We start from the raw sequence: 26860 nt of genomic DNA on the forward strand, positions 1-26860 counted from the left end.
ACCCAGATGTGGCCTTTGGGACAAAAGGTTTGCCCACCCCCTGATCTAGACATTGTCCAGCCCAGGAAAAAACAACGGGGAACCATCAAAGCAAATGGGAACAACTTGAAACTAAAAGGAAAACCCCATTCTACAGAAAGGGGGGAGTTTTCCCTAATTTGAATATCTATACTGACTAAAAAAACAAACTGCAAATCCTTTTCAAGTGGAAGTGGTTTGAACTGAAGATCATCCAGAACTTGGGGAATAGTTGTCTCAAGGCAGGAGGTTGTCCACAAACACTGGATCCTTCCTATAGCTGGGAAACTGTTTTAAAGCAATAGGTACCTCTTATTTGAAAAGGGATCTTATCTGATATGAAAATGTGCAGCCCGAGGTTTCCATTTATTCTCCATGTAACTTGTATATGTTTGCTTTCCCATTACTATTTCATCTTTCAGTCTGGGGATTTTCTATACAAAGGCTCCCAAAGACACAGTGCAAGCAGTGATAGAATCCCTTATTGGACTGAGTGGACTCAAAATGTCACAGTTAGTAAAGCCACAATACAAGTTAATTAGCTAACAAAGATTAGCAAAGATTTGGTGTTCTGCACATTTTACAGCCTTCTGCTTGATATTTTGGACCTGATTTTTACAGCTAGTGTTGAGAGCAGTTAACCTAAGCGACTCCATCTTATAAGTCTCTCTGTTCTGTATGTAGGGCACAGCACGTCTCAGAAAGATCACAAAGGCTGTGTTGAGACAGGAGGGTAAAACCACAAGGGTAAAACCACAAAAAAAGGAAAAAGACTTAACTGTTAGCAACAATCTAATATGGAAAAGTCTCGACATAACCATTTGTTTAATAGCTAATACGCAGGGCATAGTCAAGTGTAATAGGTTAAAGATAAGTAAATGACTTGCTTATTGGCTGGGGGGATGTTGTGCACGAGGAATACATGCATTGCTAAAAGGTATATAGGTTCCTCAAAACCTAAAATCTGGGTCAGCTCCTGATTAGCAGAGGCCCACCACATTCAAGTGTTGTGGTGAATTGCGCAATAAAACTTTGGTCTGTTTTGGAACAGAGTCTTGAATTCATGTGCCTCAGCCTAGTAACAAACTGTGTGTATCCTAAAGGTATAATTCACAACACTAGATGCCAGCAATACACATAATATGCATTCACAAATGGCCACTTCTGCACTCAATATACCACTTGGGCTGAGAAATACCTTATCTGCATTCACAGCCCTAATAAATGACAATCAAAGCCTTTATTTTTAAAAGATACGACAGTTAATGTTTTTTGGCGCAATTCCCAGGTTTGGAGGATTGGTTCAGAAGATATTCCACAAGTTTATATGGTTCTCTGAAGCTACTCTAAACTATTAGATTTGGATCTGTTTGACTGGGTTGGAAATATCTGATTTCAGTTCTCCCTGTATCCAATTTTGTACTAAAATACCATGACAATAGTACTTCAGCCCTTCCTCTCCCATCAAAAAGCCACATTCAATTTTTAGAGCCGTCAGAAAAATTAAAACAATGGACAAAACCCTCAGTTCTCTGAACTTTTTCTCATACCCACAAAGGTCCAATTGACTCCAATTTCAATACTCTAAACTGGATTAATTGGTGTCAGGCACATCAGGGCATCAGAAATTCTACAGACTGAAAAGGACCACATATCCACGTGCTGAGACTATGTAATTGTAGCTCAGTATTCTTCCCTGCTAATATTTTTCTTATTCCTTTCACTGCCTTTATAAAGATCAAATTAACCGCTACATGACTAGCTTCAAGAGCCAGCAGTGGATTTGCAGTTTTGTGTGAGATGCCCACACACAATTCCCACAGCTGGTGTCTCCCTTCTGCATTGTGTGCTGTACAGTGACCTTACTGGCTGATTTCGGGAGCACCCTAGATGGGTCCCCTGTTCTCATGGCCTCAGGATGTCATCGAAAGGAAGAGCAAAATATACAGGGGATCCTTAGGAGCACAATAGGTATCACCAGGAAACAAGATGAGCGGAACGGTCCATACTTACATTTACAAACAGAAGCCCTGTCCATTATCCAGATCAAGGAGGAGCAGTACTCGCAGTATGTGGGGATGCTGTACTGGGTTGCCTTAAAGATGTGACCATTATGCTCTTCCACCTAGGACAAAATACAAGATTGACAATTCAGTGGCTCAAGTGACAGAGAGCTGGATGCACAGCCTGCTGCAGAATGGGTGAATTAACTGTCAGCACTTGGAGCATTTCGACAGCCACAGCATCTTTGTTAGGAATGAATTCAGGACAGACCTTCTTCACCACAGATACTCCCAAAAGAGATGTGTGTTTCTGTCTGAGTCAGTGTATTATTTGCATTTTCTTTTCTGAAGCAATTTACTTGTAGATCTTTCACAACTAGCTGCCTAAGTCTGTGCCTGAATAAAATAAAACTGATACACAAATTGGTGTATATTGAGCTGCAGAGACAGAATTGAACAAGGAATTATTTCCCTTGAGTTCTGGTGACATGTCAAGTTGTGAGATTGAAACTCTAATGATTTAAGTGTGTTATCAGAGCACCAATTTGGAAGGATCTCCTTGTTCCTTGCTCTTTTTACTTTGATGAGTCCAATCTTCAAACATTAGCAACCTGAATGGACATCAGAAAACTGTATTTGGACTCTGAAATCAGCATTCAAGTTCCTAAACAACTAACTGCCAATCTGAGCATTTGCAGCTGGGATACAGATATCTCATATATTTACCCACTTCTGTAAATTGCGCTCTTTTATCAGAGGGGTAGCCATGTTAGTCTGGATCTGTAAAAAGCAACAAAGAGTCCCGTGGCACCTTATAGCCTAAAAGTCTGTAAGATGTCACAAGACTCTTTGTGGGCTTTTTTAGTTACTAAACTGCAGTTCTGTTCCTTCTCCAGCAAATGGCTCCATTTCTAAATGCAATAAAAACATCATATTCCTTTGACCTAATGTTACAAGAATGGAATGCAACTTTCTGAATTTTACACTGTGGACCTCTAGGCACATACTAGCCTCTGCTGCATATTATAGACTGATACATTCCATTATTTGTTATAAGGCTAAGATTTTGTCACCCATATTTTTAGTAAAAGTCAGGGACAGGTCATGGGCTATAATGAAAAATTCACAGAAGCCCATGACCTGTCCCTGACTTTTACTAAAACTATCCATGACAAAATGGGGAGCTTGGTCAGCTGCATGCAGGCTAGGAGCTCCAGGGGCCCCCACTATCCTGGGGGCTTGGAGCTCCAGGGTTCCCCCTCCACTGGTGGCTGCGAACTGTGGGGGTTCCCACAGGTGGCAGGGAGCTGCGGGGGTGGGGGGGTCCAACTGACATCCTGGAGCTGCAGGGGTACCCATAGATTATTAGGGTTGGAAGGGACCTCAAGAGATCATCTAGTCCAACCCCCTGCTCAAAGCAGAACCAATCCCCAAATTGCCCCCTCAAAGATTGAACTTACAACCCTAGGTTTAGCAGGCCAGTGCTCAAACCACTGAGCTATCCCTCCCTCCTTCCAGGTTCCGCAGGCAGCAAGGGACCCTGCATCTCCCAGCCTGTGCTGGCTGAAGTCACGGAGGTCTTTGGAAGTTATGGATTCCACGACTAAATCGCAGCATTCATTATAAATTATATTGTTCCTTCTACCAACCCATGAAATTGGAATTAGCAATAAAAGCAAAGCCAAAAAAGAGAGAAAGAGATAAAAGCAAAACTAGTTCATCTCATTAGTTTTCCTAGCACACTGTTAAATCTCTCTTCCTGTGAGATTTGTTCTTAGTAAGTTACAATGCTCAAATGTAGGCACAGTGATTTCTATCAGCATGATTCCTTTCTGACCACGCAGACTTTAATTCTTTAACACCAAAGCACAGATTTCAACTTACCACATCTGCTTCTTTTTTTCTTCTCTTTTTTCTCTCTGTTTTTGGCACCTAAGGTGTATTTAAAAGAGATTTAAAAATAATAATTAAATCAGAGAGTAATAGTTCAAGTTAAAGTCTGCTGAAGTCTCTCAAATTTATCTTCATTCCACCTCTTCTTATTCTTCATCCGCAAATTCATATTCAGTCCCAGCCATCTTAGATAAAATAACACTGCAGAAAGTGAATGGCTGCATAGCAGTATCAATCTTGACCTGCAACAATCCCTAAAATTCCAGGCCCGAGCATCCCCTTCCACAGCTCTGCCGGTTCACTTCAATCCAGACCTACAGGCAATTTGGACATTTCATGTCCTTGACCTCTCACACAGTTCTGCCAATGCACACTGTGACTTGCAGACACAGGCATTATGGGAAATGTTTCAAATGCATGTCAGTGACTTAGGAGCCAAAATCCCATTTTCAAGTCAGCTGGGTGATTTTGAAAATTCAACCTTAACTGCATAACTGCCTTGCTTCAGCTGAGAGCTCCGGGCTTTGAAAAAACTGCACTACAGGGCTCACATCCAGTCCAAGGATTGTGGCCCACAAGAAACTTGCCCTGAGGACTGTAGATGAGCTGCAGCATGGGAGCCAGAAGAGAGGGGTTGGCTCTCCTCTCCAGAACAACAACTGGTGACCCCCACCAGCCTGGCCTAAGAGCCATTAGTGGTTTTAATTGCAGAGTAGAAAGAGCAGGGAGTGAGGAACCTGTGTGTGTGAATGGCAGTGTGGATGTGAGAGCAGGGTGTGCACTGTGGTAGGTTCTGGTTGCTCTGTGACCATCAGCTGGTTGCCGCACTGATCTGTAGCCTGGACACCCTCACCTCCCCATACCATACCCTGCAGAGGCTCTTCAGTGGCAGCCGAAGCTGAGAGGGAGTTGGGCAGGTGGTCACTGGGGGACGGGCAGAGAGGCAGAATGAAGGAACACCTTTATTTTTAAGGCATGATTGCTCCCAAAAGTGGAGGCACTGGAAGGCTCTTGGTGAGGTCTAGTAAACTCTATACTATGTTCCTCTGCCTTTTCTCACCTTTGGATGATGAAAATAATCTCAAATCCACCAGAAAGTGCACATGACCCTCTACTACCCCCACTTCCAGATGAGCAGAATAATTGTCCCATTTTTCAGAGGTTGCCAGCTGAACAACCGGAGGTGAAAAGCATTACACTTATTTTTACTGGAGGCCTCCTGCCAGCCTTATCCCCAAGGCTTCGCAGCAATATGGCTGCCCACTTTGACAGTCTACAACATCATCTCAGAGGTATGGTGAGAAGGAGGCAGATTGGTTCCCTGCATACCTTTGCAGCACTGTAATCCAGAGGTTTGTATTCTGTCATATACTCATCAAGGAATACTTTAAAGGTGTTGACCCAAACTTTGACGGGTGATTCACTCCAATCCCTCTGCTCTTGCCTCATGGTTTTCTCCAGAATCTGCTCGAACAGGGCATACAGGTCTTTATACCGGATGCTCTTCCCATCATCCATCTTATAGAAACAAAAAGATCAGAAAAAGGACTTTAATAGATTTCCATATATTCAGAAAGTTGTTCCAGCCCTGACTGGCACACTTGGCCCTTGAATGTGGGTAAGTACAAGTGTGATGAAAAAGCTAGTTTGTCCATTGCTATTTCATAGAATACACTGTACTGTACAGTGGCTTGTTGGTGGATTGAACAGCAAGAGAGAGATCAACTGAGCAGGCTACCAGCTACATGAAGTGCGGAATCGCATGAAAGTGCTAGAGAATTTTTGTTAGTTTTGGGAAGCCTAATCTTGTAACATACAATGCAGATCTATACAGACACTCAAAGGGCAAAGACTTCTGAGTTTGTAGAAGTTCTGTCACTGGAATTTTAACATCAATGTTTCCAGCACTTTGGGTAGCTGTAACAGTTTACTACTTCCCATTTAATTGTGCACATTCTAACCTACAATGTAGCTTTGGCTTCTCAGCAGCATATGATTGAGGTTTGGAGCAGTACAAGACCCACTGTAGGTTAGAATACTACCTGCATTACTGTGATAGGGGTTACACGCGGCTGAAGGTAGGGTTTATCAGGGAGTCATTACACCAGATTTACAATTTTACAGAACCAACAGCATTTGAGTAGATTGTACAAGCATCGCACTTTCAAGGCACCCAGACACAGCACACAGCTTACGGCGAGAGGAGCATATGTATTTCACTGAATGAACTTTTTAAATCTATAAAGTTTCTGCCCTCCTTTGAGTCTCCGCCACTATTTTAAGGTGCATTAAAGATGCTGTAGTTTGGTTTTGTTGTGGGAAACTAGGGCAACTTTCCTTCATTCTTCCTTGGTGTAAAGTTTTCTATGTGCTACTCTTCTAAACTGGTACTTGACATGACAGCACCTTTACTTACCGCCAAAGCTGATGAGTAAAAGCTAAAGATGTTTTGCCGGAATTCTTTTAATGCTTTCTTAAACACCACATCCACTAGTGTGTCCTTCTTACTGTCTTCATTATCCAGATCATTCATCTGGGAACCATAGAAAGAATTACAATATTCTATTTTACGCACCAGCACCACTTCTTAAGGAGAAACTGTTCTCTTATAAGCAGATTACATCGTTTGATATTGATAGGTTATGAGAATACACTTTGATTTTTGCCTTTAGACATTATTTCCTTGCCAGCCAGTTAGCCAATCAGACCAACAACTTCCTGAAGACTTTTCATTTTGTTCTGATGGTGCGGAACTAAAACAGCCAATTCGCTGATCAGTTGTTTTCCTTTGGAGACCAAAGAGGAATGTTTTTTCTCTCCCAGTATTAAAAAATGTATTGATTAAGTAAACCCTGCCCACCATATTGACTGTGAATAACACAACAACAAGGGTAACTCTGGAAAATTATTTAGAATGGCTATAGTCAAGATTGCAGCTTTTGATCTAAAACTGTCATCTCAGTTGTGGTATAAATGTTGCCACTGCTGCTCTTTTAAGAGGTGACCCTGATTATGTAATGTACAAGACAGCAGCACTTTATCTGTCTTTTGTTCTCTATTGTAGTTATGCTGAAGTAAAAATGGCCGAGCGTACCTTTTTCAGGAGAAACTCATCCATGCTTTTCAAGTCACCAGCACTGGTTATGATCTGCAGAGAGTCATTCTGCCACTGTACAGGCTCCAGTGCCAAGCTGCTGATCTTCACGCTGCGCTTACGCTTCACTTTGGGAGATGGCTCCTTGTTCTCCTTAAATTCCCTTTTGTAGATGCCTGACAGCTCTGGACTTCTTGGGGGTGTCAGGTGATGTGAACCCAACTCTACAATTAAAAGTTAGGAAAGACAAATGCAGATTATGACTGTTTTTTGAGTGCCCAGAAGCACCATCGTGTTGTTAATTTCTTACACTTTTCATTATTAAAGCTTAAAATACTGCAATATTTAATCTCAGAAATGTCTACTCAAATGTGCTCAGTGCACAAATAATAAAGATGATTTTCCCCAATGCCAGTACTGCAAGTTCCACCCAGGACCTGAAAATCAAGCTGGAGTCTCTCTTTCACCACCACCACCAATTCTGTGATGGGAACTTAGAGAAGAATTCGACTGATAAAGTACAAACCAGAAGAGAACCCAGTTCACTCTCTCTCCAAGCTGTACTGATGGTCATGATAGGGTAACAAGGAAAAAAAAAATAGTCACTAAAGTTAGCAGATATTACTCTGAATATTCACAGACAGTAGAGTAGGAAAGTGTCATATTTGTACATCACTTATCAGAGTGGAATCAACCTAGCCCCTTTGCCTGTTTCTTTGTCTGTCCAAGGGGGAGAACACCTGCTTACCTCAAAGTGGTGCAACGAGATTGTTAGTTATTTAGTGGTTGTACAGCATTTTCAAAATGGAACATGCCAAATATTATTAGACAGGCATTTCCTGCAACCTATGGAGAAAACAGAAGCCCTACTACACAAGGGAGAACAAATAGCCATCTCTGTATCCTAATTCTGCTGTCTCCCACAGAGTCCAGAAAGAGGTAAGAGATTCTTAAGAGAAGAGAAAATGTTTTTCAGAAGCATTTTCTGCAGAGATCCCAGTACATTAAATAAGAAAATGAGAGAGAAAGTACTCAGAGCAGTAATGCAGCTTTTAGGCTCAGCTGGAATGGAAGGCTTAGTGGTGAGCTAGTCATCAAATTTGATGTGTGTGACCTTTCTAGAGAGACAGGTCCAAAGCTAGCTAGAGCTGAATTTATTTCCTTTCAGATGCTTGAATTTATTTTAAAACAACAATACCACATTTAGAGTTTTCTTCCCTTAAACTACTGATACATGTATTTATAAACCAAAGTTTCTTGTTTATGACATTGTTTTGACTAGTTAGCCTATTTTTTTTAAAGTAATCAATGTGTTTCCTGTCTTCAATCCTGCACCCATGCGCTCACCTGACCTACTCAGGAAAATTCTCTAATTCTGCAGTGAAAACTAGCACCTACTCTAATTCCATCACTCTAATATATAACCTCATTCATTCACTAACAAGAATTTAATTATACATTTTGAAGTTTTTCCTGATAAAGAAGAGCTTGTCCAACTCTGCTACAAACGTCAACATGGAAGCTGTAAAATCTCTGCTTGATTATAAGAGTCTCTAGATGTATTTACACCAATTAAATGAACTTCATATTACTACATCATTGTTTAACTCTTACTGCTCAGTTGCAAAATGGTTATTATGGTCTATATCTCCAAGAGGCTACATCGAGTACAACTTTGCAGACCCCTCAAAACACCTGAAAATAGCTTGGCAAAACTGCCACATATCCCTCCTCCAACATTTACCTTCACTAAGCTGGAGGCCAGGAGTCACCTCTATGTTTGGTTCCTCTTGCTCTGTATACAGCTCAAGCAGCTCAGACTGGGTTGTAAGCTTCTCTCTGGGTGTTCTCTTGTCTCCCTGTTTCCCTTTCACCCAGAATCTCATCTTGGCTCTCTGAGGCCTGTAAATAGGTGAGAAAAGAGAAATTGCTTTAATTCAGATGATTTCCATTTTTTTCCAAATCTAACTGATTCCCATGCACCCTCCTCACTTCTAACACCAACAAAACATGTAAAGGAACATGGATCTATTTCACTGTTGGGAAATCTAGGCAAAAAAGAAAAGCACTAGATATTCATCCTAGCTGGCGTCTAGTTTGGATGAAGCTGGGCTTTCTCCGATGGAGAAAAGGATAAAGTCAACATACGGCCCACTCAGAATGACTCTGTAATCCAGTCTGAAACTGACTCTGGAACTGTGTGTCTTGGATTTCAACACTACAGTTAGCACTGAAATACACTTCAGAATTCTATTTGCCACTGTTTCTCAATGATAATTTATCCTTAGACAAGTCTACATTGCTTAAGTTAATACTGGATACTGAACTTACATTAAATATGTATTTTCATTCAGTATTAAAGGGAGTTTGGAAAGAATTCTGTATAGAGTGATTAAATTGTACTTCTTTACCGAGATGTGGGTCTTACACTGTAATGTTTATTCAGTTTCATTGTGCATTCTTTCCTGTTTCCTTGATTGACATAACACAGTGATTCTCACACAATGTTCTATTTCTACCCAGGCCTGTGATTTGTTCGGATTCTTGTAGTTAGTTTTAAGGGCCACATTTTCAAAAACACACACTTAGGTGGCATGAACCATCACAAATGAAATACAGGGAAACTGCAAGTTACTTTGACAACTGGATGGTTTTGCACAGACAATTTCGTACTCATTTTTGAAAATTAAGGTCCATATATCTTGCTACATAAGGGTTCTTGGTTTTATTATCCTATTCTTTTGTAATATGAAATAAAACTTTTTAATCTAACAAAAATCTCAATCCTTAGGTTTAACCTTCAAAGGAATTCTTGAAAAGACAGAACGAAAATCCAGTGAATGAGCCAGTTGCCCTAATGTCTGAAGGGAATCATGTATGACATGGGTTAGACTCATTCTCTCTCATCATTTCAGCTCTCCCCTCATCAGGTATATATTTCATACCTTCCGTCGGCAGGCAGATTCTTCTGAACAGTTGCCAGCTTCCCAATCTCACCCTGAGACATTGTTTTATGAAGCTTTGTTTGGCCTTCACTTGATGTGAAACGCTGCAATGTCTGCAACAATTACAAGTATAAATATACTTTAAAATCAAGAGACTAGTTAGCACTGCAGGTGACACAGACCTCCTAGAACAATCTGAGATTTCAGCTGCTACACACAAAAAATTGAAAATGTTATATGCTATTATTAAAATGTGTACCGATTTCTGTTTGGTTGTCAAAAAATTAACAATTGGGTGAAACCTAAATGGATAGGCCTGGTCCAACCTATTGATGATCCACTCACAGGCAACAAGAAACCTTAATGCCTCCTAGAAGAGCAGAACATTTTAAGTACAGCAAAACATATATACTGGCTTCAGCACTGTATTTAACTACATATTTTCACACAGAATTAACAAAACAACTCCTTTCCAAAGGAGCATCCCTTAAACTAGATTTAGCAATGGATATTTTAAACTGCTTCACACAAACCCACAGTTGTCCACATTACAAAGCAACCAAGAATGTTCAGCCAGTTGGGACACTAAACTGACTGATCAATCCAACTTTTCCTTTTAGAAGAGGAACATCTACAAGAGAATTTCCAACAGATACTCCCAGCTAACAATGAAATTGTCAATAGAGCCAACGTATGAGGGTACCCTATAGGATATTAATACATCCTCCTCAGTATTCAAGTTTTGGTGTGAATTCAACTATGTAGAAGACTAATAAAAATATTGATTTGTCCAAAGTGCTAGCACTGACCTGCTAAAATGAAGATATACCATTTAGGAGGATGCAATATAAAGAAATAAATATGCTATGTTCGGTCACTAGTTCTTTCAACAGCTTATAATGCTGTGGGTACATTTTGAAGTGTGAATGGATTTAAATCACACAGCTCATTAAATTCAATAAGAGTTCCATGAACTATACTGTAGGCAAAGCTTTGAAAATGTATGCTTTTTTTTGGGGTTAAGTCTATTTGATTTTAAGTATTGCCTTATTTTGATTATTTCTCAATATTACAATATTACAGAGATGGTATTTTCTTAATCTCCCTCGCATGTTATAATAGAGAGGCTGTTTTCACAATGTTTTGTCGAATTTGGTTTGAAAGAGCAATGGTTATGGTTCTAAAAAGTTGTCCAATATTATGTCTTGAGGCAGTCATTGAAGGTTGGTAATTTAATTCTTATCTTTGCATTTTCATAGCCCCATCACTGTAGTGTCCAAAAACAAATAATTAAAAATTAGAAATACATAATAAATATATTTTCCTGCCCTGATTATAGGAGGAAATGGTTTGATTAGTTGATAGTATTTTTTGTTTGTTTCTTCTCTCCTAAAAGAAAAAAACCTGGTGAAAGTTATGACTTTAAGTAGATCCTTTTTCATTTGGCATGTGAAGCTATACATGCATGATATTCCTGAAGCAGCAGGAGAAGAGATTTGGCCATATTAAACAAGAAGACTAGCTGAAGATGGTCTGTTTAATCATCCAGCTTCTGCAAATACTGATGAGATTTGATGACTCCATCAATGTGACTACTGAAAGAAAACTGCAGCCATTTCTCTCAGCAGAGCAGCTGGAAAGATCACAGGGTGAGAAACATTTCTTGACATGTTAAAAATGTCAGGTCATTATGCAACTATTTTCTGCTAAAATTGGGGTTTCTGAACCTGACTCCTGGTTGTGACCATCTTACTGAAAACATCACATTTGGCACAAACACCACAGCAGCTGGAAGTCAGACTTTGTAAAACCAGATTGTATGTTACAATCAAAAAGCCATTGATGGTTCATGCTCACAGAACCTTTACAGGAGTGTCACCTTTTCCAGCAACATGAGTGCTATGAGGCATTGTGATGCATGTCAAGGAGTGTGATCTCTTTCTGGTCTATACAACTGTTTTTTTTAAATGAAAACACTATGATCAGCTGAACATGCTGACTTGTGTTTAATGCATTTCTTTCAATATAACCATTTTTTCCACTGTACCCATGAATAATCTATATTTCAAAAGGTTTAAACCAAAATTACATAAAATATGGATTCCAGGAGAATAACAATCACTGTGTAATGAAAAACCTGTTACTGTCGAAGAGCCTATTTTATTTATTTTACGTATGTTGTTTTCCAGACATTTAAAGTGTTTTATCTCTTCAGCCAGCAGATGGCAGCATATGCAGAGCACTACCAACACTGAAATAAGCTGCATAATAATTCAAGCTTGTGGATTTTCTCCAACAAAGGTCAGCTGTGCAGCACTGAGGCTCAGAATAAGATCCCAATCTCCTTCCAGTATTTTGATTAGTCTATTTGTGTTATGTTGTGTTAAAGATATATTTTAAATACCTCAAGAAACTAGAAAAAAAATCTTTCATATTGAAATGACAGTAGCTGTTCATGTAGATATATGGATACAATGAAATACCTATTTCAGTAACTGATACCTCAGATGCTCATGAAAGTAGGTACAGTTTGTACAAACCTCTCAGTTTAAAAATAAGCCTGTTAAAATATCTGTCTCAATGATCGCAGTTTGACTAAGTGGATTCAGCCCTATTTTGTGATCACTTATCCTTATCCACAGAAACTTCTTAGCTCTGATATGTGTAAAAATAAGACATTATAGGGGAATTTCTCAACAGTGCACTTCTGTGTTTTGGGATCTTTCTGGTATTGCACTTTGCAAACGAAAGCCATGGTTCATGTGGTCTGAGTGCACATGACTGGACACATTAAGCTTGGTTACTACTGTAAGCAGTAAAGGGGAAAGAAATATGTTCATGTTTGCTGTCCTCTTGGCCTAGATATGCTCTGCTTCAGCTTAAAACAAGCTCCATGTTGGTTCTGGCAGCAATGGCTGTGGGAATTCCAAAACTAGCGTGGAAGGTTTGTTGTGCTGGTCCGTAGGCCAATACCACAATGTTCTTCCAGCTCACAGCTAGTGTATACCCATCCTCACATCTGATCTTGCAAATCAAAGCAACCAAAAGCTTGTGTGCACACAGGGTATGTCTACACAGAAAAGAAAACCCTGCGGCTAGGCCATGCCAGCCAACTCAGGTTCACAGGGCTGTTTCATTGCTGTGTAGACTTCCAGGCTGGGGCTGGACTGGAGCCTGAATTCTGGGACCCTTCCATCTCGCAGGGTCCTAGAGCCTGGGCTCCAGCCCAAGCTCGGAATTCTACACAGCAGTGAAACAGCCCAAGCCCAAATTGTCTGGCATGGGCCAGTCATGGGCTTTTCTTTGCTGTGCAGACTTACCCACAGAGGCTTTACATACAATGGTGCTGGTAGTGTGGTTTTTTAGACAAGTCTGATGAAAGGATCTGTGTATGCTTTTTACATCAAGAGCATGACATGAAATCAGATTTTTCATAGAAAAAACGTGGTGCGGATGTGATGACTAAAGCTGATGTAATTTTCTTGGTAATAAATAGTTGGAATATGCAAGAACAAAGTGCTTATTCTAGTGGTCATCATGATTACACTGCATAAAACTTCCAGCAGTATAAAAAGAATTCAGATACCTTGCTTGTAAACACTTTCATAGTGTAGTTATTTATGTGAGCAACAACAAGTATTATAGATATGGAAATAATCAGCTCTACTGAAGGGGCTTTTTGTGTGATGACAAAATGCAGCAGGGAGATCACTGGCATCTTGCTTGTTGGATATTAATGTGGGGACTGGAAACAGCCATCTTTCTTGTGTGAAGAGGAAAGGTCTGTTGATGCATATAGCATAGTGAAACAATTCTAAGGGATATCTGAGATCATTCAACTATTAGATATGGTTTATTTAAATTATTTTTTCTTGGCACCATTGAGATTGCAATCTCTATCCTACTATCCTCCTCTTCAGCTCTTCCATAGCTTTGGGATTGTTTTCTATTAAAAAATTAAAAAACTATTTTAACAACTGACTATATTTTTGAATGCAAGGTGTTGGCTTTAACTTATAATGCCCTGAATAGCTTGGAACTGAACTGTCCGAGCTGATAAGAGTGTCTCTTCCCTTGCCATGCTGCCAGTTACAATTGACAGAGACATTCAAGCTGGATTGCCCTTAAAAAGCGTGGATTTCCCTTACAAAGAGAGGGGGCTGGCAACAAAGTGTTCTCTGTCAGGGGGCTCAGGTCTGGAACAAGCTTTATCCATAAATTTAGAACAGGGCTGGTTTGCTGACCTTTAGAGCACACTCCAAGGTGCATCTATTTGTGCAGGCTGCAGGGGGTAGACTTTAATGGGTCTGGCAGGGTACAGGAGGGAATTAATTTCCTCTGGAATAATATGGGCTGAGTTTAGATTTAGTATGTGCATGCTGCACAAATATATGTGACTGTGACAGATGGAGATGATACTTTGTTCCATCATGCTGGATTGAAGGATTTTCATAAGATGCATTTCCCACTGATTAGTGATAGCTTATGACAATTATTTCATGGATCTTTGTTGAAGTAATAACCCTCAAGTCCATGGATTGTCTGTTTCATGAGTTGGACAATGGGTGACAAATTTTGGAGTTACTCAGAACTTTTATTTTTTTATTTCAAAACTCACGTCACTGCTTTATTAAGAAAGGTGTAGTGAGAGTATCCTCATTGTTGTCTCATTTTCAATGCCTCCTCAAACGCCTTGGGGAAAAAGGGTTTCACTTCCATAAATGGCATTTAAAGACTTTCACTTTCTCCTCTCACAAATTATCTAAACAAATCACTGCAAAATGATAAATGCTTCCTATGACATCTCAAATGAGGCTTTAACTAATTCTCTAGCCAAGCTCTCTTACATACATGATACAAGAGATTGCAAGCTCGCTGTTTAAAAGTAAAAACAAGGGCTATTAATCCTTTAAGATAAGCTGTAATGACATTTGTACTTGTCATACTGTTCGATAACTAGAATTTTGCTGCCTAGAAAATCCAAGCAGCCTTTGAAAAAGATGGCCTCATTGTCAAACACACTATTGTCAGCAAGGTGTACTACTTTGTTTTAAGCAATCAGATTCAAGATTTGCACATTCAACTTCACCTCTGGTTGAAGACTTTCTTTGCAGATATGTGCATACCACAGTGCCAGCAAGCAACACCATCTAATGCACCTTTACCTACCAGCAGGCTACACAAGTATATTGATTTTGCACATGGGACGTCAGCAGGTTTTACCATATCAGGACTTCAAACAGGCAGGCTAGTAACAACAGCAGCAACTGAATCAAAAAGTGCTTTAGTTTCCAGTGTCTCACACTGTATTTCTTTCATGTATTCAGCAACCATTGGCTTATGAACAGCATACCAAAAACATTTACTAAAAACTGACTTTTGATAATTAGCTGCTATTGTGCATGTGTGATAAACTGATTTGTTTTTCTCATTAAAATAATCACCACCATCCATAGGAAGATTGCTTGGTTGTCCTTTCTATTGTATTGAAATCTTAAGGCAAACAACACCCACATTCAAGTACTCTCCAGTTTGTACTGAAACCAATTCAGATCCGTACTGCTGTATTGTTAAGTTGCTTTATCACATGGAACAGCCTCTCAGGCACTGCAAGGCCTAAGCTATTAACATCTAAATGCTAATTAGCTTCTGGAAATTGCATCACTTGAACAGTCCATAAATTTTGCTGTTCTAAAACAGCACTGAGACAAAGGAAAGGCGGTTCTGAAATACAAAAGCCAAAAGCTGTCGCTTCCAAAGAGCTGGTCTCAAACCTAGTCCTGCAATATAGAAGACAGATGGAAATGCTGCATATATTTACAAGACATACAGATATACAATATTTTTATGCAATAATGTATCTATTCAGCATATGCTAGAAAGCAGAGCCTGGTCGTGCAAATAACTGCTCCCAGATGATACCACTTTGCATGCCCAACCACCAGTTAGAGATAGTGATGGAGTATTACAGAGGGTAAGTGATACAGAAAGAGAGATGATACATAGTGTGCACTGATGAGACAGGCCTAGGACTACTTGCATGCAATGACTGTTATTAAACCCAGTGAGCAGAATCATAGGATCATTTCCAATCAGAGGCATGAACTAAAACCCTTCCAAGGATAGCATCCTCCATCCTAACAGTGAGCCCAGCACCCGTTTGCATCTCAGCAGAGTTTTCCAGGGTGAAAGATTTCTACTGCTAAAAGAACTAATGCTTTGTAACAGGGTAAACCTCCAGGAACACAGCATGCACTTAGCTTATGGCACTGCTTACCTACACAGTGCAGACTCTTTTTAATCAGTTTATCTAAAATAACTTTTAAAAATCTCTTTTTAGATGTTTGGCCTGTAAATAATCTAAAGAGCACAGGAGCCAACAGAACTGCAGCAAGACACCAAATATTTTGGAGTTTCCCGAATTTAGTTCTCAAAGAACCTATGCAATGTCAGTTCCTTTGGTCATTGTACTCAATCCTTTACAATACTAGTCTTGTCTTCAGCAGCACTAATTATTTTCATTCAAACAGCCCAAATATGAATGCACCTTTTCCAGTGGGAACTTTTCTCCAAACATTCACAGATGTTTTTAAAGTCCATGCATGCAAATATTACTTCTCCCCTCACCCCCAACCTTATATTTTAGAAATAATGTTACTGACAGACAGTAATAGTGGTATATCTAACTTGAAAACCAAGGAGGATTTAAAACAAACAAAAGGAAGTATTTCTTCACACAATATAGTCAATCTTTGGAACTCCTTGCCAGAGGATTTTCTGAGGGCCAAAAGTAGAACAGGGTTCAAAAAAGAACTAAATAAATTCATGGAGGAATGGTCCATCAATGGCTATTAGCCAGGAAGGGCAGAGATGGTGTCTCTAGCTTCTGTTTGCCAGAAGCTGGGAATGGGTGATGGGAGATGGATCACTTGATAATTACCTGTTCTGTTCATTCCCTCTGGGGCACCTGGCATTGGCCACTGTCCTAAGACAGGATACTGGGCTAGATGGACCTTTGGTCTGACCCACTATGGCCGTTCTTATGTAACAAGAGAAATCTAAAGAGTCAACTGGATCAACAATCCACTCTCTTCTCCTCCCCTCTGCAAAGAATATTCACCCTAAGGATTTTTTTTTTTTTACAGCTATTGTTCAAAACTAAAAAGGAGTTTAACAAAAAGTGCCACTTCATTTCAGGTAGTCCTGCAGCAATTCCCAGTAAAGGGATGTTATAGTGATAAAGGCAATTCTGCTGTATCTATAGTGAGTGTGGCAGGAAGTTCACATCACCTGTGGGGTAACATGCCATGTGCTCTCCAGTCTCCAGCCAGAGCAACACAGCTCCAGAAAGAAATGCCTAGCTGAACTATGGACTTCACAGTTTTGGTCAGTTTTCTGCCACAACTTTAGCATTAATTAAAATATTTTGTGTGTAGGTGTAAGACAGAGATGGTCTAAATCAGTGGTCCCCAACCTTTTTCGTCTGGCGGGTGCCAGATGACAAGCCACCGTGGCGGACGAGCATCCGCTGAGATGCTGCCAAGAAGCGGCAATGTCAATAGGCATCGCCACTGAAATGCCACTGACAAGCAGCAGCATCCAGAGGTGTCGGCGCCGAAAATCGGCGGCAACACCTCTGGGTGACGCTGCTTTTCGGCCGCATTTCAGCGAATGCTTGTCCTCCAGCCAGTACACGGACGCACACAGATGCCCCGGTGGGTGCCATGGTGCCTGCACGGTGACCACTAGTCTAAACCATCTGAATGAGTGGGTAGGAAATGAGACATTTCCTGTGCGGATATCTACATTTTCACATGTGGTCTCGCTTCCATTTTTTTATCTTGGAAAAAGAATTATGCCAGAAACTAGTTTCTTTGAAGTTATAGACCTCAAAGAATAAGTGAAGCATTATTTTAAAAGGGAAATAAATGGCCAGAAAGTGTAATGAAAGATAAACAATCAAAACTAATAGGAAAAATGTAAGTTACAGATAGAGTTTTTGTGGTTTAATCAAAGAAGTGATTGTATGTATGTGGGACAATTTGTTCGGTTAGATCTTTTCCAATCTCCTGTACAATGAATCTTGTCAAAGGAGAGAGAGATTAGGCAGGCTGTGGCTATAGTTATAAACAGTCTTTCCAAGTCTACAGAGACACTACATAAGTCCTGCAAGCCCTCCCTATGCCCTAGTCCTTTTCATGATTGCTAGCAGGGTGATCCTTAGCATTTGGCCGAGGTATATACTGTAGCTCTCTGGAGAAGCACTACTTTCTTTAGGTGTCTTATTTGTCAAATCCATCCTGAAGGCAACGCCAAGGTTTGATACAAACACTAGTGCCTTCCACCTCATTTGCTGAGGTTGCTTCTGCTGTGTTCTCTGAGTTTACCCATCTACAGCATCATTATCAGTGGGAGAAGAAGCAGTGGAGGGTGTCAGTACAGCTAAGGATTAGCAAAGAAATGCTCCCGCACAGCTGCTTGCTCCCTTTGTTTTCCCGCATGTTGGAAAATTACCATTTCGGAGTCACTGTGACAGGCCTGCCCAAGTCTGGCTGTAGGCCCTGGCTCAAGGTGAGGAGGTTGGTCAGGGGAGAGAAGGAACTCAAAATTGTCATCGTAATCATCTTCCTCGGTATCCCCCTCCCCATCAGCACAAGTACCTCTAGTCAAGAAATCGGAGCGCGTCCGCGCCATGCGGGCTTTCTTTTTATGGGCCGGTCTGGCAACCTGCTTGACCAAATGATAAAACAGATAACAAAAACGTTTTAAAAGAAAAGGCGATTCTGCTGATGTTTGATATCACAGGGTAGGTCAAGTACAGCCTTAAGAACTCCATGAACAATATGCTAATCCACACATAACACACAAGTATCAAAGGTAGTGCAGGGGATTGGGGAAAACAAAAATGAAAGACAGCACTGGGAAAATGGACAGTCATGGATGTTACCAAAACATATGTTAAACAAAACAAAACACAACATGACTGCATTCTACAGTGTTTACCACTGGGGCATTCATGGCAGAAAATGTCTTGCAATTCTGTACTGTTATGTTCTTGTATTAACGAGGGTATCCTGAATAGAAGGTTTTAATGTTTCCACACCATTAGTATCCCCCCTTCCTTCTCAGACTCGCAATTTAACAGCACCCACCCTTCTGTTTTCTCTTCAAACACTTGAGAGGAAACTGGCAGAATAAGTTTTGTTTAATTGAAAGATAAAATAAGAAAGCTGTAACTTACCCCTCCTCTGCCTGGCCCAGGGAACTTTAGTGGCTTTCTAGGTGGTTCGTCTTTCGAAAGGATTTGATGATTTGAAGATTCCTTGTTGAAACTCAACAACAACAACAACAACAAAACATTTAAATTCTTCGCCCAAGTTCACCCATAACATGTCCAGATTCCAGAAACATTTAAGTATGTACAAATCAACAGATCAAGAATAAACTGCAATTTGATTTCATGTGTTTTAAAGGATGCCATCTTTAGTTATTCAGCAAACACTTAATACCATTAAACACTGTAGTGAGAATAAAAAGCACAAATGAACAGAAATCCTGCCCTTTGTCAAACTATGAACCATCATCCCTGCTGCACACTTGCCAGTAGCTCTTATACAGGTTGTCTTTAGTGCTTTGTGTTGGGAAGTAAAATTGCAGAATGGTAAAAAAAAGTTAAGTAACAAGAGACAGAAAATCATATTAAAAATTTTCATTGCCATGCTACTATCTAGGAGGAGAAATTTTATTTCCTCTGTTATTCCTTCTTCTGGGCCTCCCAACGGGTTTTGTCTACTACACTGCAAGATCTTTAGGGCAAGAATCGTCTTCATTTTGTATCTTATACAGCATCAAGTTAATTGTTGCAATGATTTAAATGAAACAAATAATAACAAATTATAGTTTAGACTAGGGTTGTCAAGCGATTAAAAAAATTAATCGTGATTAATCGCGCTCTTAAACAAAAATAGAATATCATTTATTTAAATATTTTTGGTTATTTTCTACATTTTCAAATATATTGAATTCAATTACAAAACAGAATATGAAGTGCATAGTGCTCACTTTAAATTAATTTTTATAAGAAGTATTTGTACTGTAAAAAAACAAAAGAAATATTATTTTCCAATTTATCTAATACAAGTACTGTAGCGCAATTTTTATCATCATGAAAGTTGAACTTACATATGTAGAATTATGTACAAAAGAAAAACTGCATTCAAAAAAGCAGCAAAGAGTCCTGTGGTACCTTATAGACTAACAGACGTATTGAAGCATGAGCTTTTGTGGGTGAATACCCACTTCATCACATGCATCCGACGAAGTGGGTATTCACCCACGAAAGCTCATGCTCCAACACGTCTGTTAGTCTATAAGGTGCCACAGGACTCTTAGCTGCTTTTACAGATCCAGACTAACACGGCTACCCCTCTGATTCTTGCATTCAAAAATAAAACAATGTAAAACAGAGCCTACAAGTCCAATCAGTCCTACTTCTTGTTCAGCCAATCGCTCCGACAAACAGGTTTGTTTACATTTACGGGAGATAATGCTCTCCACTTCTTAATTACGTCACCTGTGAGAACAGGCATTCCCATGGCACTGTTGTAGCTTCGCAAGATATTTACATGCCAGATGCGCTAAAGATTCACATGTCCCTTGATACTTCACCCACCATTCCAGAGGACATGCATCCATGCTGATGGTGGATTCTGCTCAATAATGATCCAAAACAGTGCGGACTGATGCATGTTCATTTTCATCATCTGAGTCAGATGCCACCAGCAGAAGGTTGATTTTCTTTTTTGGTGGTTGGGGTTCTGTATTTTCCGCTCTTCTAAGACTTCTGAACACATGCTCCACACCTCATCTCTCTCAGATTTTGCAAGGTACTTCAGATTCTTAAACCTTGGGTCGAGAGCTGTAGCTATCTTTAGAAATTTCACATTGGTATCTTCTTGCATTTTGTCAAAGCTGCAGTGAAAGTGTTCTTGAAATGAACAACATGTGCTGGGTCATCATCTGAGATTGCTATAACATGAAATATATGGCAGAATGCGGGTAAAACAGAGAAGGGGACATACAATTCTCCCCCCAAGAAGTTCAGTCACAAATGTAATTAACACATTTTTTTTAATGAGCATCATCAGCATGCCCTCTGCAATGACGGTCAAAGCATGAAGAGGCATATGAATCTTTAGCACATCTAGTACGTAAATACCTCGCCAGCTACAACAGTGCCATGTGAATGCCTGTTCTCACTTACAGGTGACATTGTAATTAACAAGTCGGCAGCATTATCTCCTGTAAATGTAAACAAACTTGTTTGTCAGAGCGATTGGCTGAACAAGAAATAGGACTGACTGGACTTGTATGCTCTAAAGTGTTGCATTGTTTTGTTTTTGAGTGCAGTTATGCAATAAAAAAAATCCACATTTGTAAGTTGCACTTTCACGATAAAGAGATTGCACTATAGTAGTTGTATGAGGTGAACTGAAAAATACTATTTCTTTTATCATTTTTACAGTGCAAATATTTGTAACCAAAAATAATATAAAATGAGCACTGTACATTTGGTATTCTGTGCTCTAATTTAAACCAATATTTGAAAATGTAGAAAAAATTCAAAAATATTTAATAAATTTCAATTGGTATTCTATAGTTTAACAGTGCGATTAATTGCAACATTTTTTTTAATCACAACTAATTTTTTGAATTAATCACGAGTTAACTGTGATTAATCGACAGCCCTAGTTTAGACATTGCAGCTAAGTCCCACCTTTGTCTGCCTGTGTCTCAGTTACCTCTGTGTCTTCTTTCACATGGGCCACAAAGTACAATTGCAGGTCCCTGATATCATCTGCCAGACCACTTAAAACACCAATTCTGCCATGCTGCCTATAGTGACACTTCTTGTTTTGTATGGAAGGGCGGGGTGTGTGTGTGTGCAGGCCAGGAAAGAACTTGGACAAAGGAAACTGATTCAACCCTCTCTCCTGCCCCCTTTCCCAGACATTTGGCAGGCTGCTTTGGGAGGGGTGAAGGATGCTGTTACCCTGCAGACACAGCCTCCCTAAAGGCACTCAGGCCTTGTCTACACTGCCACTTACAGCACTGATACTTTCTTCGCTCAGGGGTATGAAAAACACCCTCTCCCCCTAAGCAATGCAAGTTTCAGTGCTGTAAAGTGGCAGTGTAGATAGTTCTACAGCGCTGGGGGCTATTCCCCTCACAGAGGTGGTTTTATTACAGCGCTAGGAGAGTTCTCTCCCACCGCTACAGCCACGACTACACAGCCACATTAAAGTGCTGCCACTTTTAACGTCAGCTATGTAGACATATCCCAGATCAGCCTGACCTGCATAGGATCGAAATGCTGCCATGACCTGTGCTTGGAATGAATTCACCATTTAACCTGCAAAGAACAGCCCATACTCTATGCAGTTGTTTCTAATACTGTCAAGACTGTTAAATGTTACTTTACCCCACAGCAACACTTTTTCAAAAGCTTGTGCACCAGTCTCCATAAGGAGAAGATCTGTTCTAGAGAGACACAAGATGCGTGAGGATTTTTTTTTTTTTTTTTTAACTGGACCAACTTCTGCTAGTGAGAGAGAGAGAGAAGCTTTGGAGCCACACAAAGCTTTTCTTCAGGTAGGGGGAAGGTTCTCCTAGCATCACAGCTAAATGCAAGGTGGAACAGATTGCTTAAGAAGAAGAGCTCTGTGTAGCTGGAAAGCTTGTCTCTCTCACCAACCTAAGTTGGTTCAGTAAAAGATATTACCTCACCCGCCTTCTCTCCCTAATATCCTGGGACCATCATGGCTACAATCACACTGCATAGAAGACCTGCATTTATTCCCTTTCCCTGACAATGCAAGATTGTTCCCTGGTTGACCATTCACTACTATTTTGTCCACTGAAATTTTAAACGTGTGCAGTGTTGGAGATTCTACCACTTCCCTTGGGAATTTATTCTACCAGATAATAATAAAACTAAGTTTTTCCTGATACTTCTCCTAAATTCCTTTCTTACTTCCATCCCATCCTTTCTACTTACACCACTTTGTACTGCCCTACCTACTGTAATTTCTCTCCTTTCTTGTTATTAACACTTTTCAGATGTTTGCTGTAGATGGTTAGCATGGCTATCCATAGTCACTCATAGCCACCTGACACAGACTGTATGACATGCACTGCATGAGAGTTCTTTTAATTTTCCTTTTAAGTCAATCCCTCCAGCTTCCTAATAATTACTAATACTTTTCTCTGATTCCTCCCCATTTTATCAGCATCTTTCTGGTAATGAGGTGCTCAAAACTGATCATGTGGCTCTTTGTTTCATTGCAAACCTATAGAAATCAATCCTATTTTCAGGAAAGGTCATGCAATAGTCACCTCTCATGGTATAAAGCAAGCAAGCAAACAAACGCTCCACTCACAGGAAATGACTGTCTTTTGGTGTGAAGAAAATAGCACTAGCCCGTGGCTCACTAGAAGAGGCGTCGGTGCTCTGGTTGGGAATTCGGGGATGCCTGAGGCGCTCTGTTCTTGCAGCGTGGCTGCTAGAGAAGTCCACAGATTCCACAGCCAGCTTTGAAATCCACCGATCTGTTCTGGTTGATTCTTGTGTCATTCCAGGTTGATCTTTTCGCTCCAGGAACATGCTGACAGGCCTGTCCTTTTGTGCTATGTGGGCTGGGGGGCTCCCTTTCTTTGCAACAGTGAGCCCTTTAATATCCACTGATGAGGTTGGTGTTGTATTCACAATCTGGCAATTTTCCCTTTTGCTCTGGGGATTCAGGATGAGGAGAGATTGAGGCCTGTTGTCTGTTTTCTTTGGGAGTCTGTGAGACACTCCTTGTGAGGGATCCTTGATTCTGCTGTGCTCAGTCCTTTGCAAGGCCTCTCCCCTCCCTTGTCTCTCAAACTGCTCAAAAACTTTGCGTTGTTTCTCCAGAATTTCCTTCTGCTGGCGGATCTGCTCCATCATCTCCCTCTCATTTTGCTGCTGCAGCTGCTTTTGTCGCTCCTCCTTCTCCACATTCAGCTTCTCAAGTCTCCTGATAACAGAGTCTGAAGAATGTGTATCTGATGCAAGAGCAGGCAGGCTTTCCTCTTGCTTGACAGGATGGTTTTCTCCTCTCTCTTCATCCAAGGCTTTGCCCTGGCCCCGCCTGTCTGGCTCTGTATCTTTCTGAACCTCAGGAAACGTACCTGGTCTTCCTTCCTTTTCCATTAGTTTGTTCTTCAAGTTATTCTCCACTAGTGACTGATGTGTTTTCTGGGTGTCCTGTGGTGGAATGTAAAAAGTAGGCAGATTGCTAGGAATGAAGGTCTCTCTTGGATGCATTTTGTAGATAACATTCTGGGTATCACAGATCATCCGCTCCTTAGTAGCAAGACTCTCTGATAACTCAGAACTTGATGGTGTCCTTTTTCTGTTAGATAAGTTGCTGTTCACATCTGCTGAGAAGAAGGTTGTGTCCTGCAAATCAGGCTTAGGACTGTGAGGTAAAGAGTCCTGGGTCTCAGTGGAGACAGACTGCATGTCTTGCTCTTCTAAAACTGGAGAATCAAGTTTATTCTTTTGAGTATCCTCACAGCTTAACACTTCTAAGCTCCCCTGAGAGCTTTCACTCTCTGGGGTACCCTGAGGAGAATGAAGGACCTCCGACACAAGCTCTGTGGACCACCGACGCTCCTCTGAAGGAGACACCCCGCCAGTGGACCGGACCTTAAGCAATTCCAAGCTAAATATTGCTTGTTCCAATTCACGCATTCTCCGGCTTTCTCTTTTTGCCCGGACCACTTTTTTCTGGTTGAGATCCTCCAATGATTTAGGCCTCTCTCTCACAACTACTTCCTCTTCAATGTCCATGCCACTTTGGCTGCTGGCTCTCTCATGTCTTTTGTACAGTAAGTCTCCAGAACTGTCTACTGGATCAGCATGATTAACCCGACTATTCTCTATTACTGATTTATGTTCCTCTACAGCTCTCACCCGCTGTTCAAACGATCCATCCTCCCACTTAGATGGGTCTGAGCCCCTAATTTTCATAGCATCATCTGCCTCCAGTCTATCCTCTTCTCTGATTGACACTCCATTCTCCAGCTGTCTCTCTTTTAATCTCTGCTCTTTTAAAGCTTTAAATCTGCAAGAATGAGAAAACAGCAGATTTTTAGAGTGTTTCCACTTTCATTGCTCGGATGCATTGTATTGATTCTGAAGAGACGTTTAAGAGAAAGTGCTGTGTTTGGTTATAATACCTTAGCTAAACACACATTTAAAAATCAAGTGCGAGACTGCACATGGGTATTCTACATAACATGAATTTTCAATTTTCAGCTGCTTCATTCTTTCCCCAGTTGTGAATGACATTGGTGTCTATTAGTGAGAACTGCTGCTTTCCTGACTATGGTTCCTCTAAACTCTCTCAGTATTTTGTTTTTGCTTTCTTTTGTAAATTAATATATCCAGGAAAGCACAGTTCAAATGCAGTATCTGGTGTTTTGGCCATGTTCTTTACCAGTTTTCTAGCTGGATTGATTAAGGTACAATCAGGTACTAGTGACTTGCAGAGTGTATTTAGAGTCATTATTCTGGCTCTCAGCTCGTTTACAGTACACCAGTGGGCCCCAACCCTTTCAGACAGTCATACCACTTCTTCAGAGTAATGCCTCAGCTGTGTGCTTTCAACTGATTGCTCTGCTGATCAGGAGACTGGTGTTTGGAGCAGACTAAGCTCCCCTGTGGGTTAGAGGGAGAGTGCGAGACACGTAGGGGCAGCACAGGGACCCAAGCACACCAGGGAAAGGGAACATGATGTTTAGTAACAAAAGCCTGAAAAATGCTAATATTCAGGCCAATTGCTGGGAATCATTGCTCCGAATCACACAGCCTTCCTGCTACACAGTCATCTTTATCCAATAGTTCACTTTTGTGTCCACCGAGGTGCATGCCATTACCTTTGCCGTGCTATGTAACCTCTGCATGCTGCTTGCAATAGGATGATTTTATTTCTCTTGACCCTGTAGAGTCTCTTTGTGCAGTAACCTCGCCAGCCTCCCTGTATGCACATGGCTGCGGCATGCCTACGCTTAGAGCATTCTCGCCAATAGTTCTGGATGATGAAGGCTGCATCCCGCATCTGCAGGAATCTTCGCCTCTCCACAAAACCTCGCCAGTGGGCCTGGAGAACGAGTGCTGCATTGCTGAAAGGGAGAGGATCAACTAGGGAGTCTTCAGCTTGCTTTCTACTCTGATAACTGCGCCAGTACCTCTGCAGAAAAACAGATAACATTTCTTGGTGATGTGTTTGGTACCAGGCTCATTTAGAGAGTAAGAACCATGAAATAAACCCCCTCTCCTCCTAAACATGTGCTAGGCATTCAGGCTGCATGGCCTACCCTCAAGGAACAGTGGGAAACCTTGGAAGTCTGACACGCTGATGGGGTTCCTCCAAGGGACAGTTTAAAAGCTGGGGCATAGAACAGATCCTGTGGATCTGTAAAAGAGGGCACAGTAAACTTTGCCAAGGATGCCAGGTCAGACCACTACTGGTAGGAAAAGTTTCCTGGAATCTTTAATAGCAGCTTGGATAAGCAAACAAGGCCTCAGGGTAAGAGTGCATCTAAAAGTCAGCTCCAAAGTAAACTGCTTGCTGTGCCTAACTCAGAAGAATGAAGGACTAGGCTGATTCTGTCAGGATGTGACCCTGTGTTTCCAGGGAGTTAGAGGTAGGTTTTTCAAACCAGGTACTTTTATCACTAATGTCCTCCCATCTAGTTCTGCAAAACTGTTCCCGTCTTAATATGAAATCAATAGCTGAACAATACAGTACAGAGCTCCCTCTCTCATCTCTGCTCATAAAATATGTTGTTATCCCAATTTCCTTGGAGAAGAAACA

At 40.8% G+C, this 26860-nt stretch overlaps 1 protein-coding gene across 7 annotated transcripts in view; it reads right to left on the reverse strand.

Annotated features, from left to right (window-relative positions):
* The window catches only part of MYO9A (myosin IXA), a 455555-nt gene that overhangs the window by 30021 nt on the left and 398674 nt on the right, over positions 1–26860 (reverse strand). For 6 of the 7 annotated variants that reach the window (XM_030576852.1, XM_030576855.1, XM_030576851.1 and 3 more), the window contains 11 exons: positions 25920–26233; positions 23393–25105; positions 19195–19285; positions 18468–18680; positions 9954–10066; positions 8753–8910; positions 7009–7232; positions 6331–6447; positions 5244–5432; positions 3906–3953; positions 2032–2143 (listed from right to left, as the gene is read on the reverse strand). In XM_030576852.1, the coding sequence (XP_030432712.1) occupies positions 2032–2143; positions 3906–3953; positions 5244–5432; positions 6331–6447; positions 7009–7232; positions 8753–8910; positions 9954–10066; positions 18468–18680; positions 19195–19285; positions 23393–25105; positions 25920–26233 (3292 nt within the window). The remainder of the gene's footprint in view (positions 1–2031; positions 2144–3905; positions 3954–5243; positions 5433–6330; positions 6448–7008; positions 7233–8752; positions 8911–9953; positions 10067–18467; positions 18681–19194; positions 19286–23392; positions 25106–25919; positions 26234–26860) is intronic. The other variant, XM_030576857.1, reaches the window with a different exon arrangement.

Source organism: Gopherus evgoodei, chromosome 10 (genome assembly GCF_007399415.2).
Source record: "Gopherus evgoodei ecotype Sinaloan lineage chromosome 10, rGopEvg1_v1.p, whole genome shotgun sequence".
NCBI classification, from domain to species: domain Eukaryota; kingdom Metazoa; phylum Chordata; order Testudines; family Testudinidae; genus Gopherus; species Gopherus evgoodei.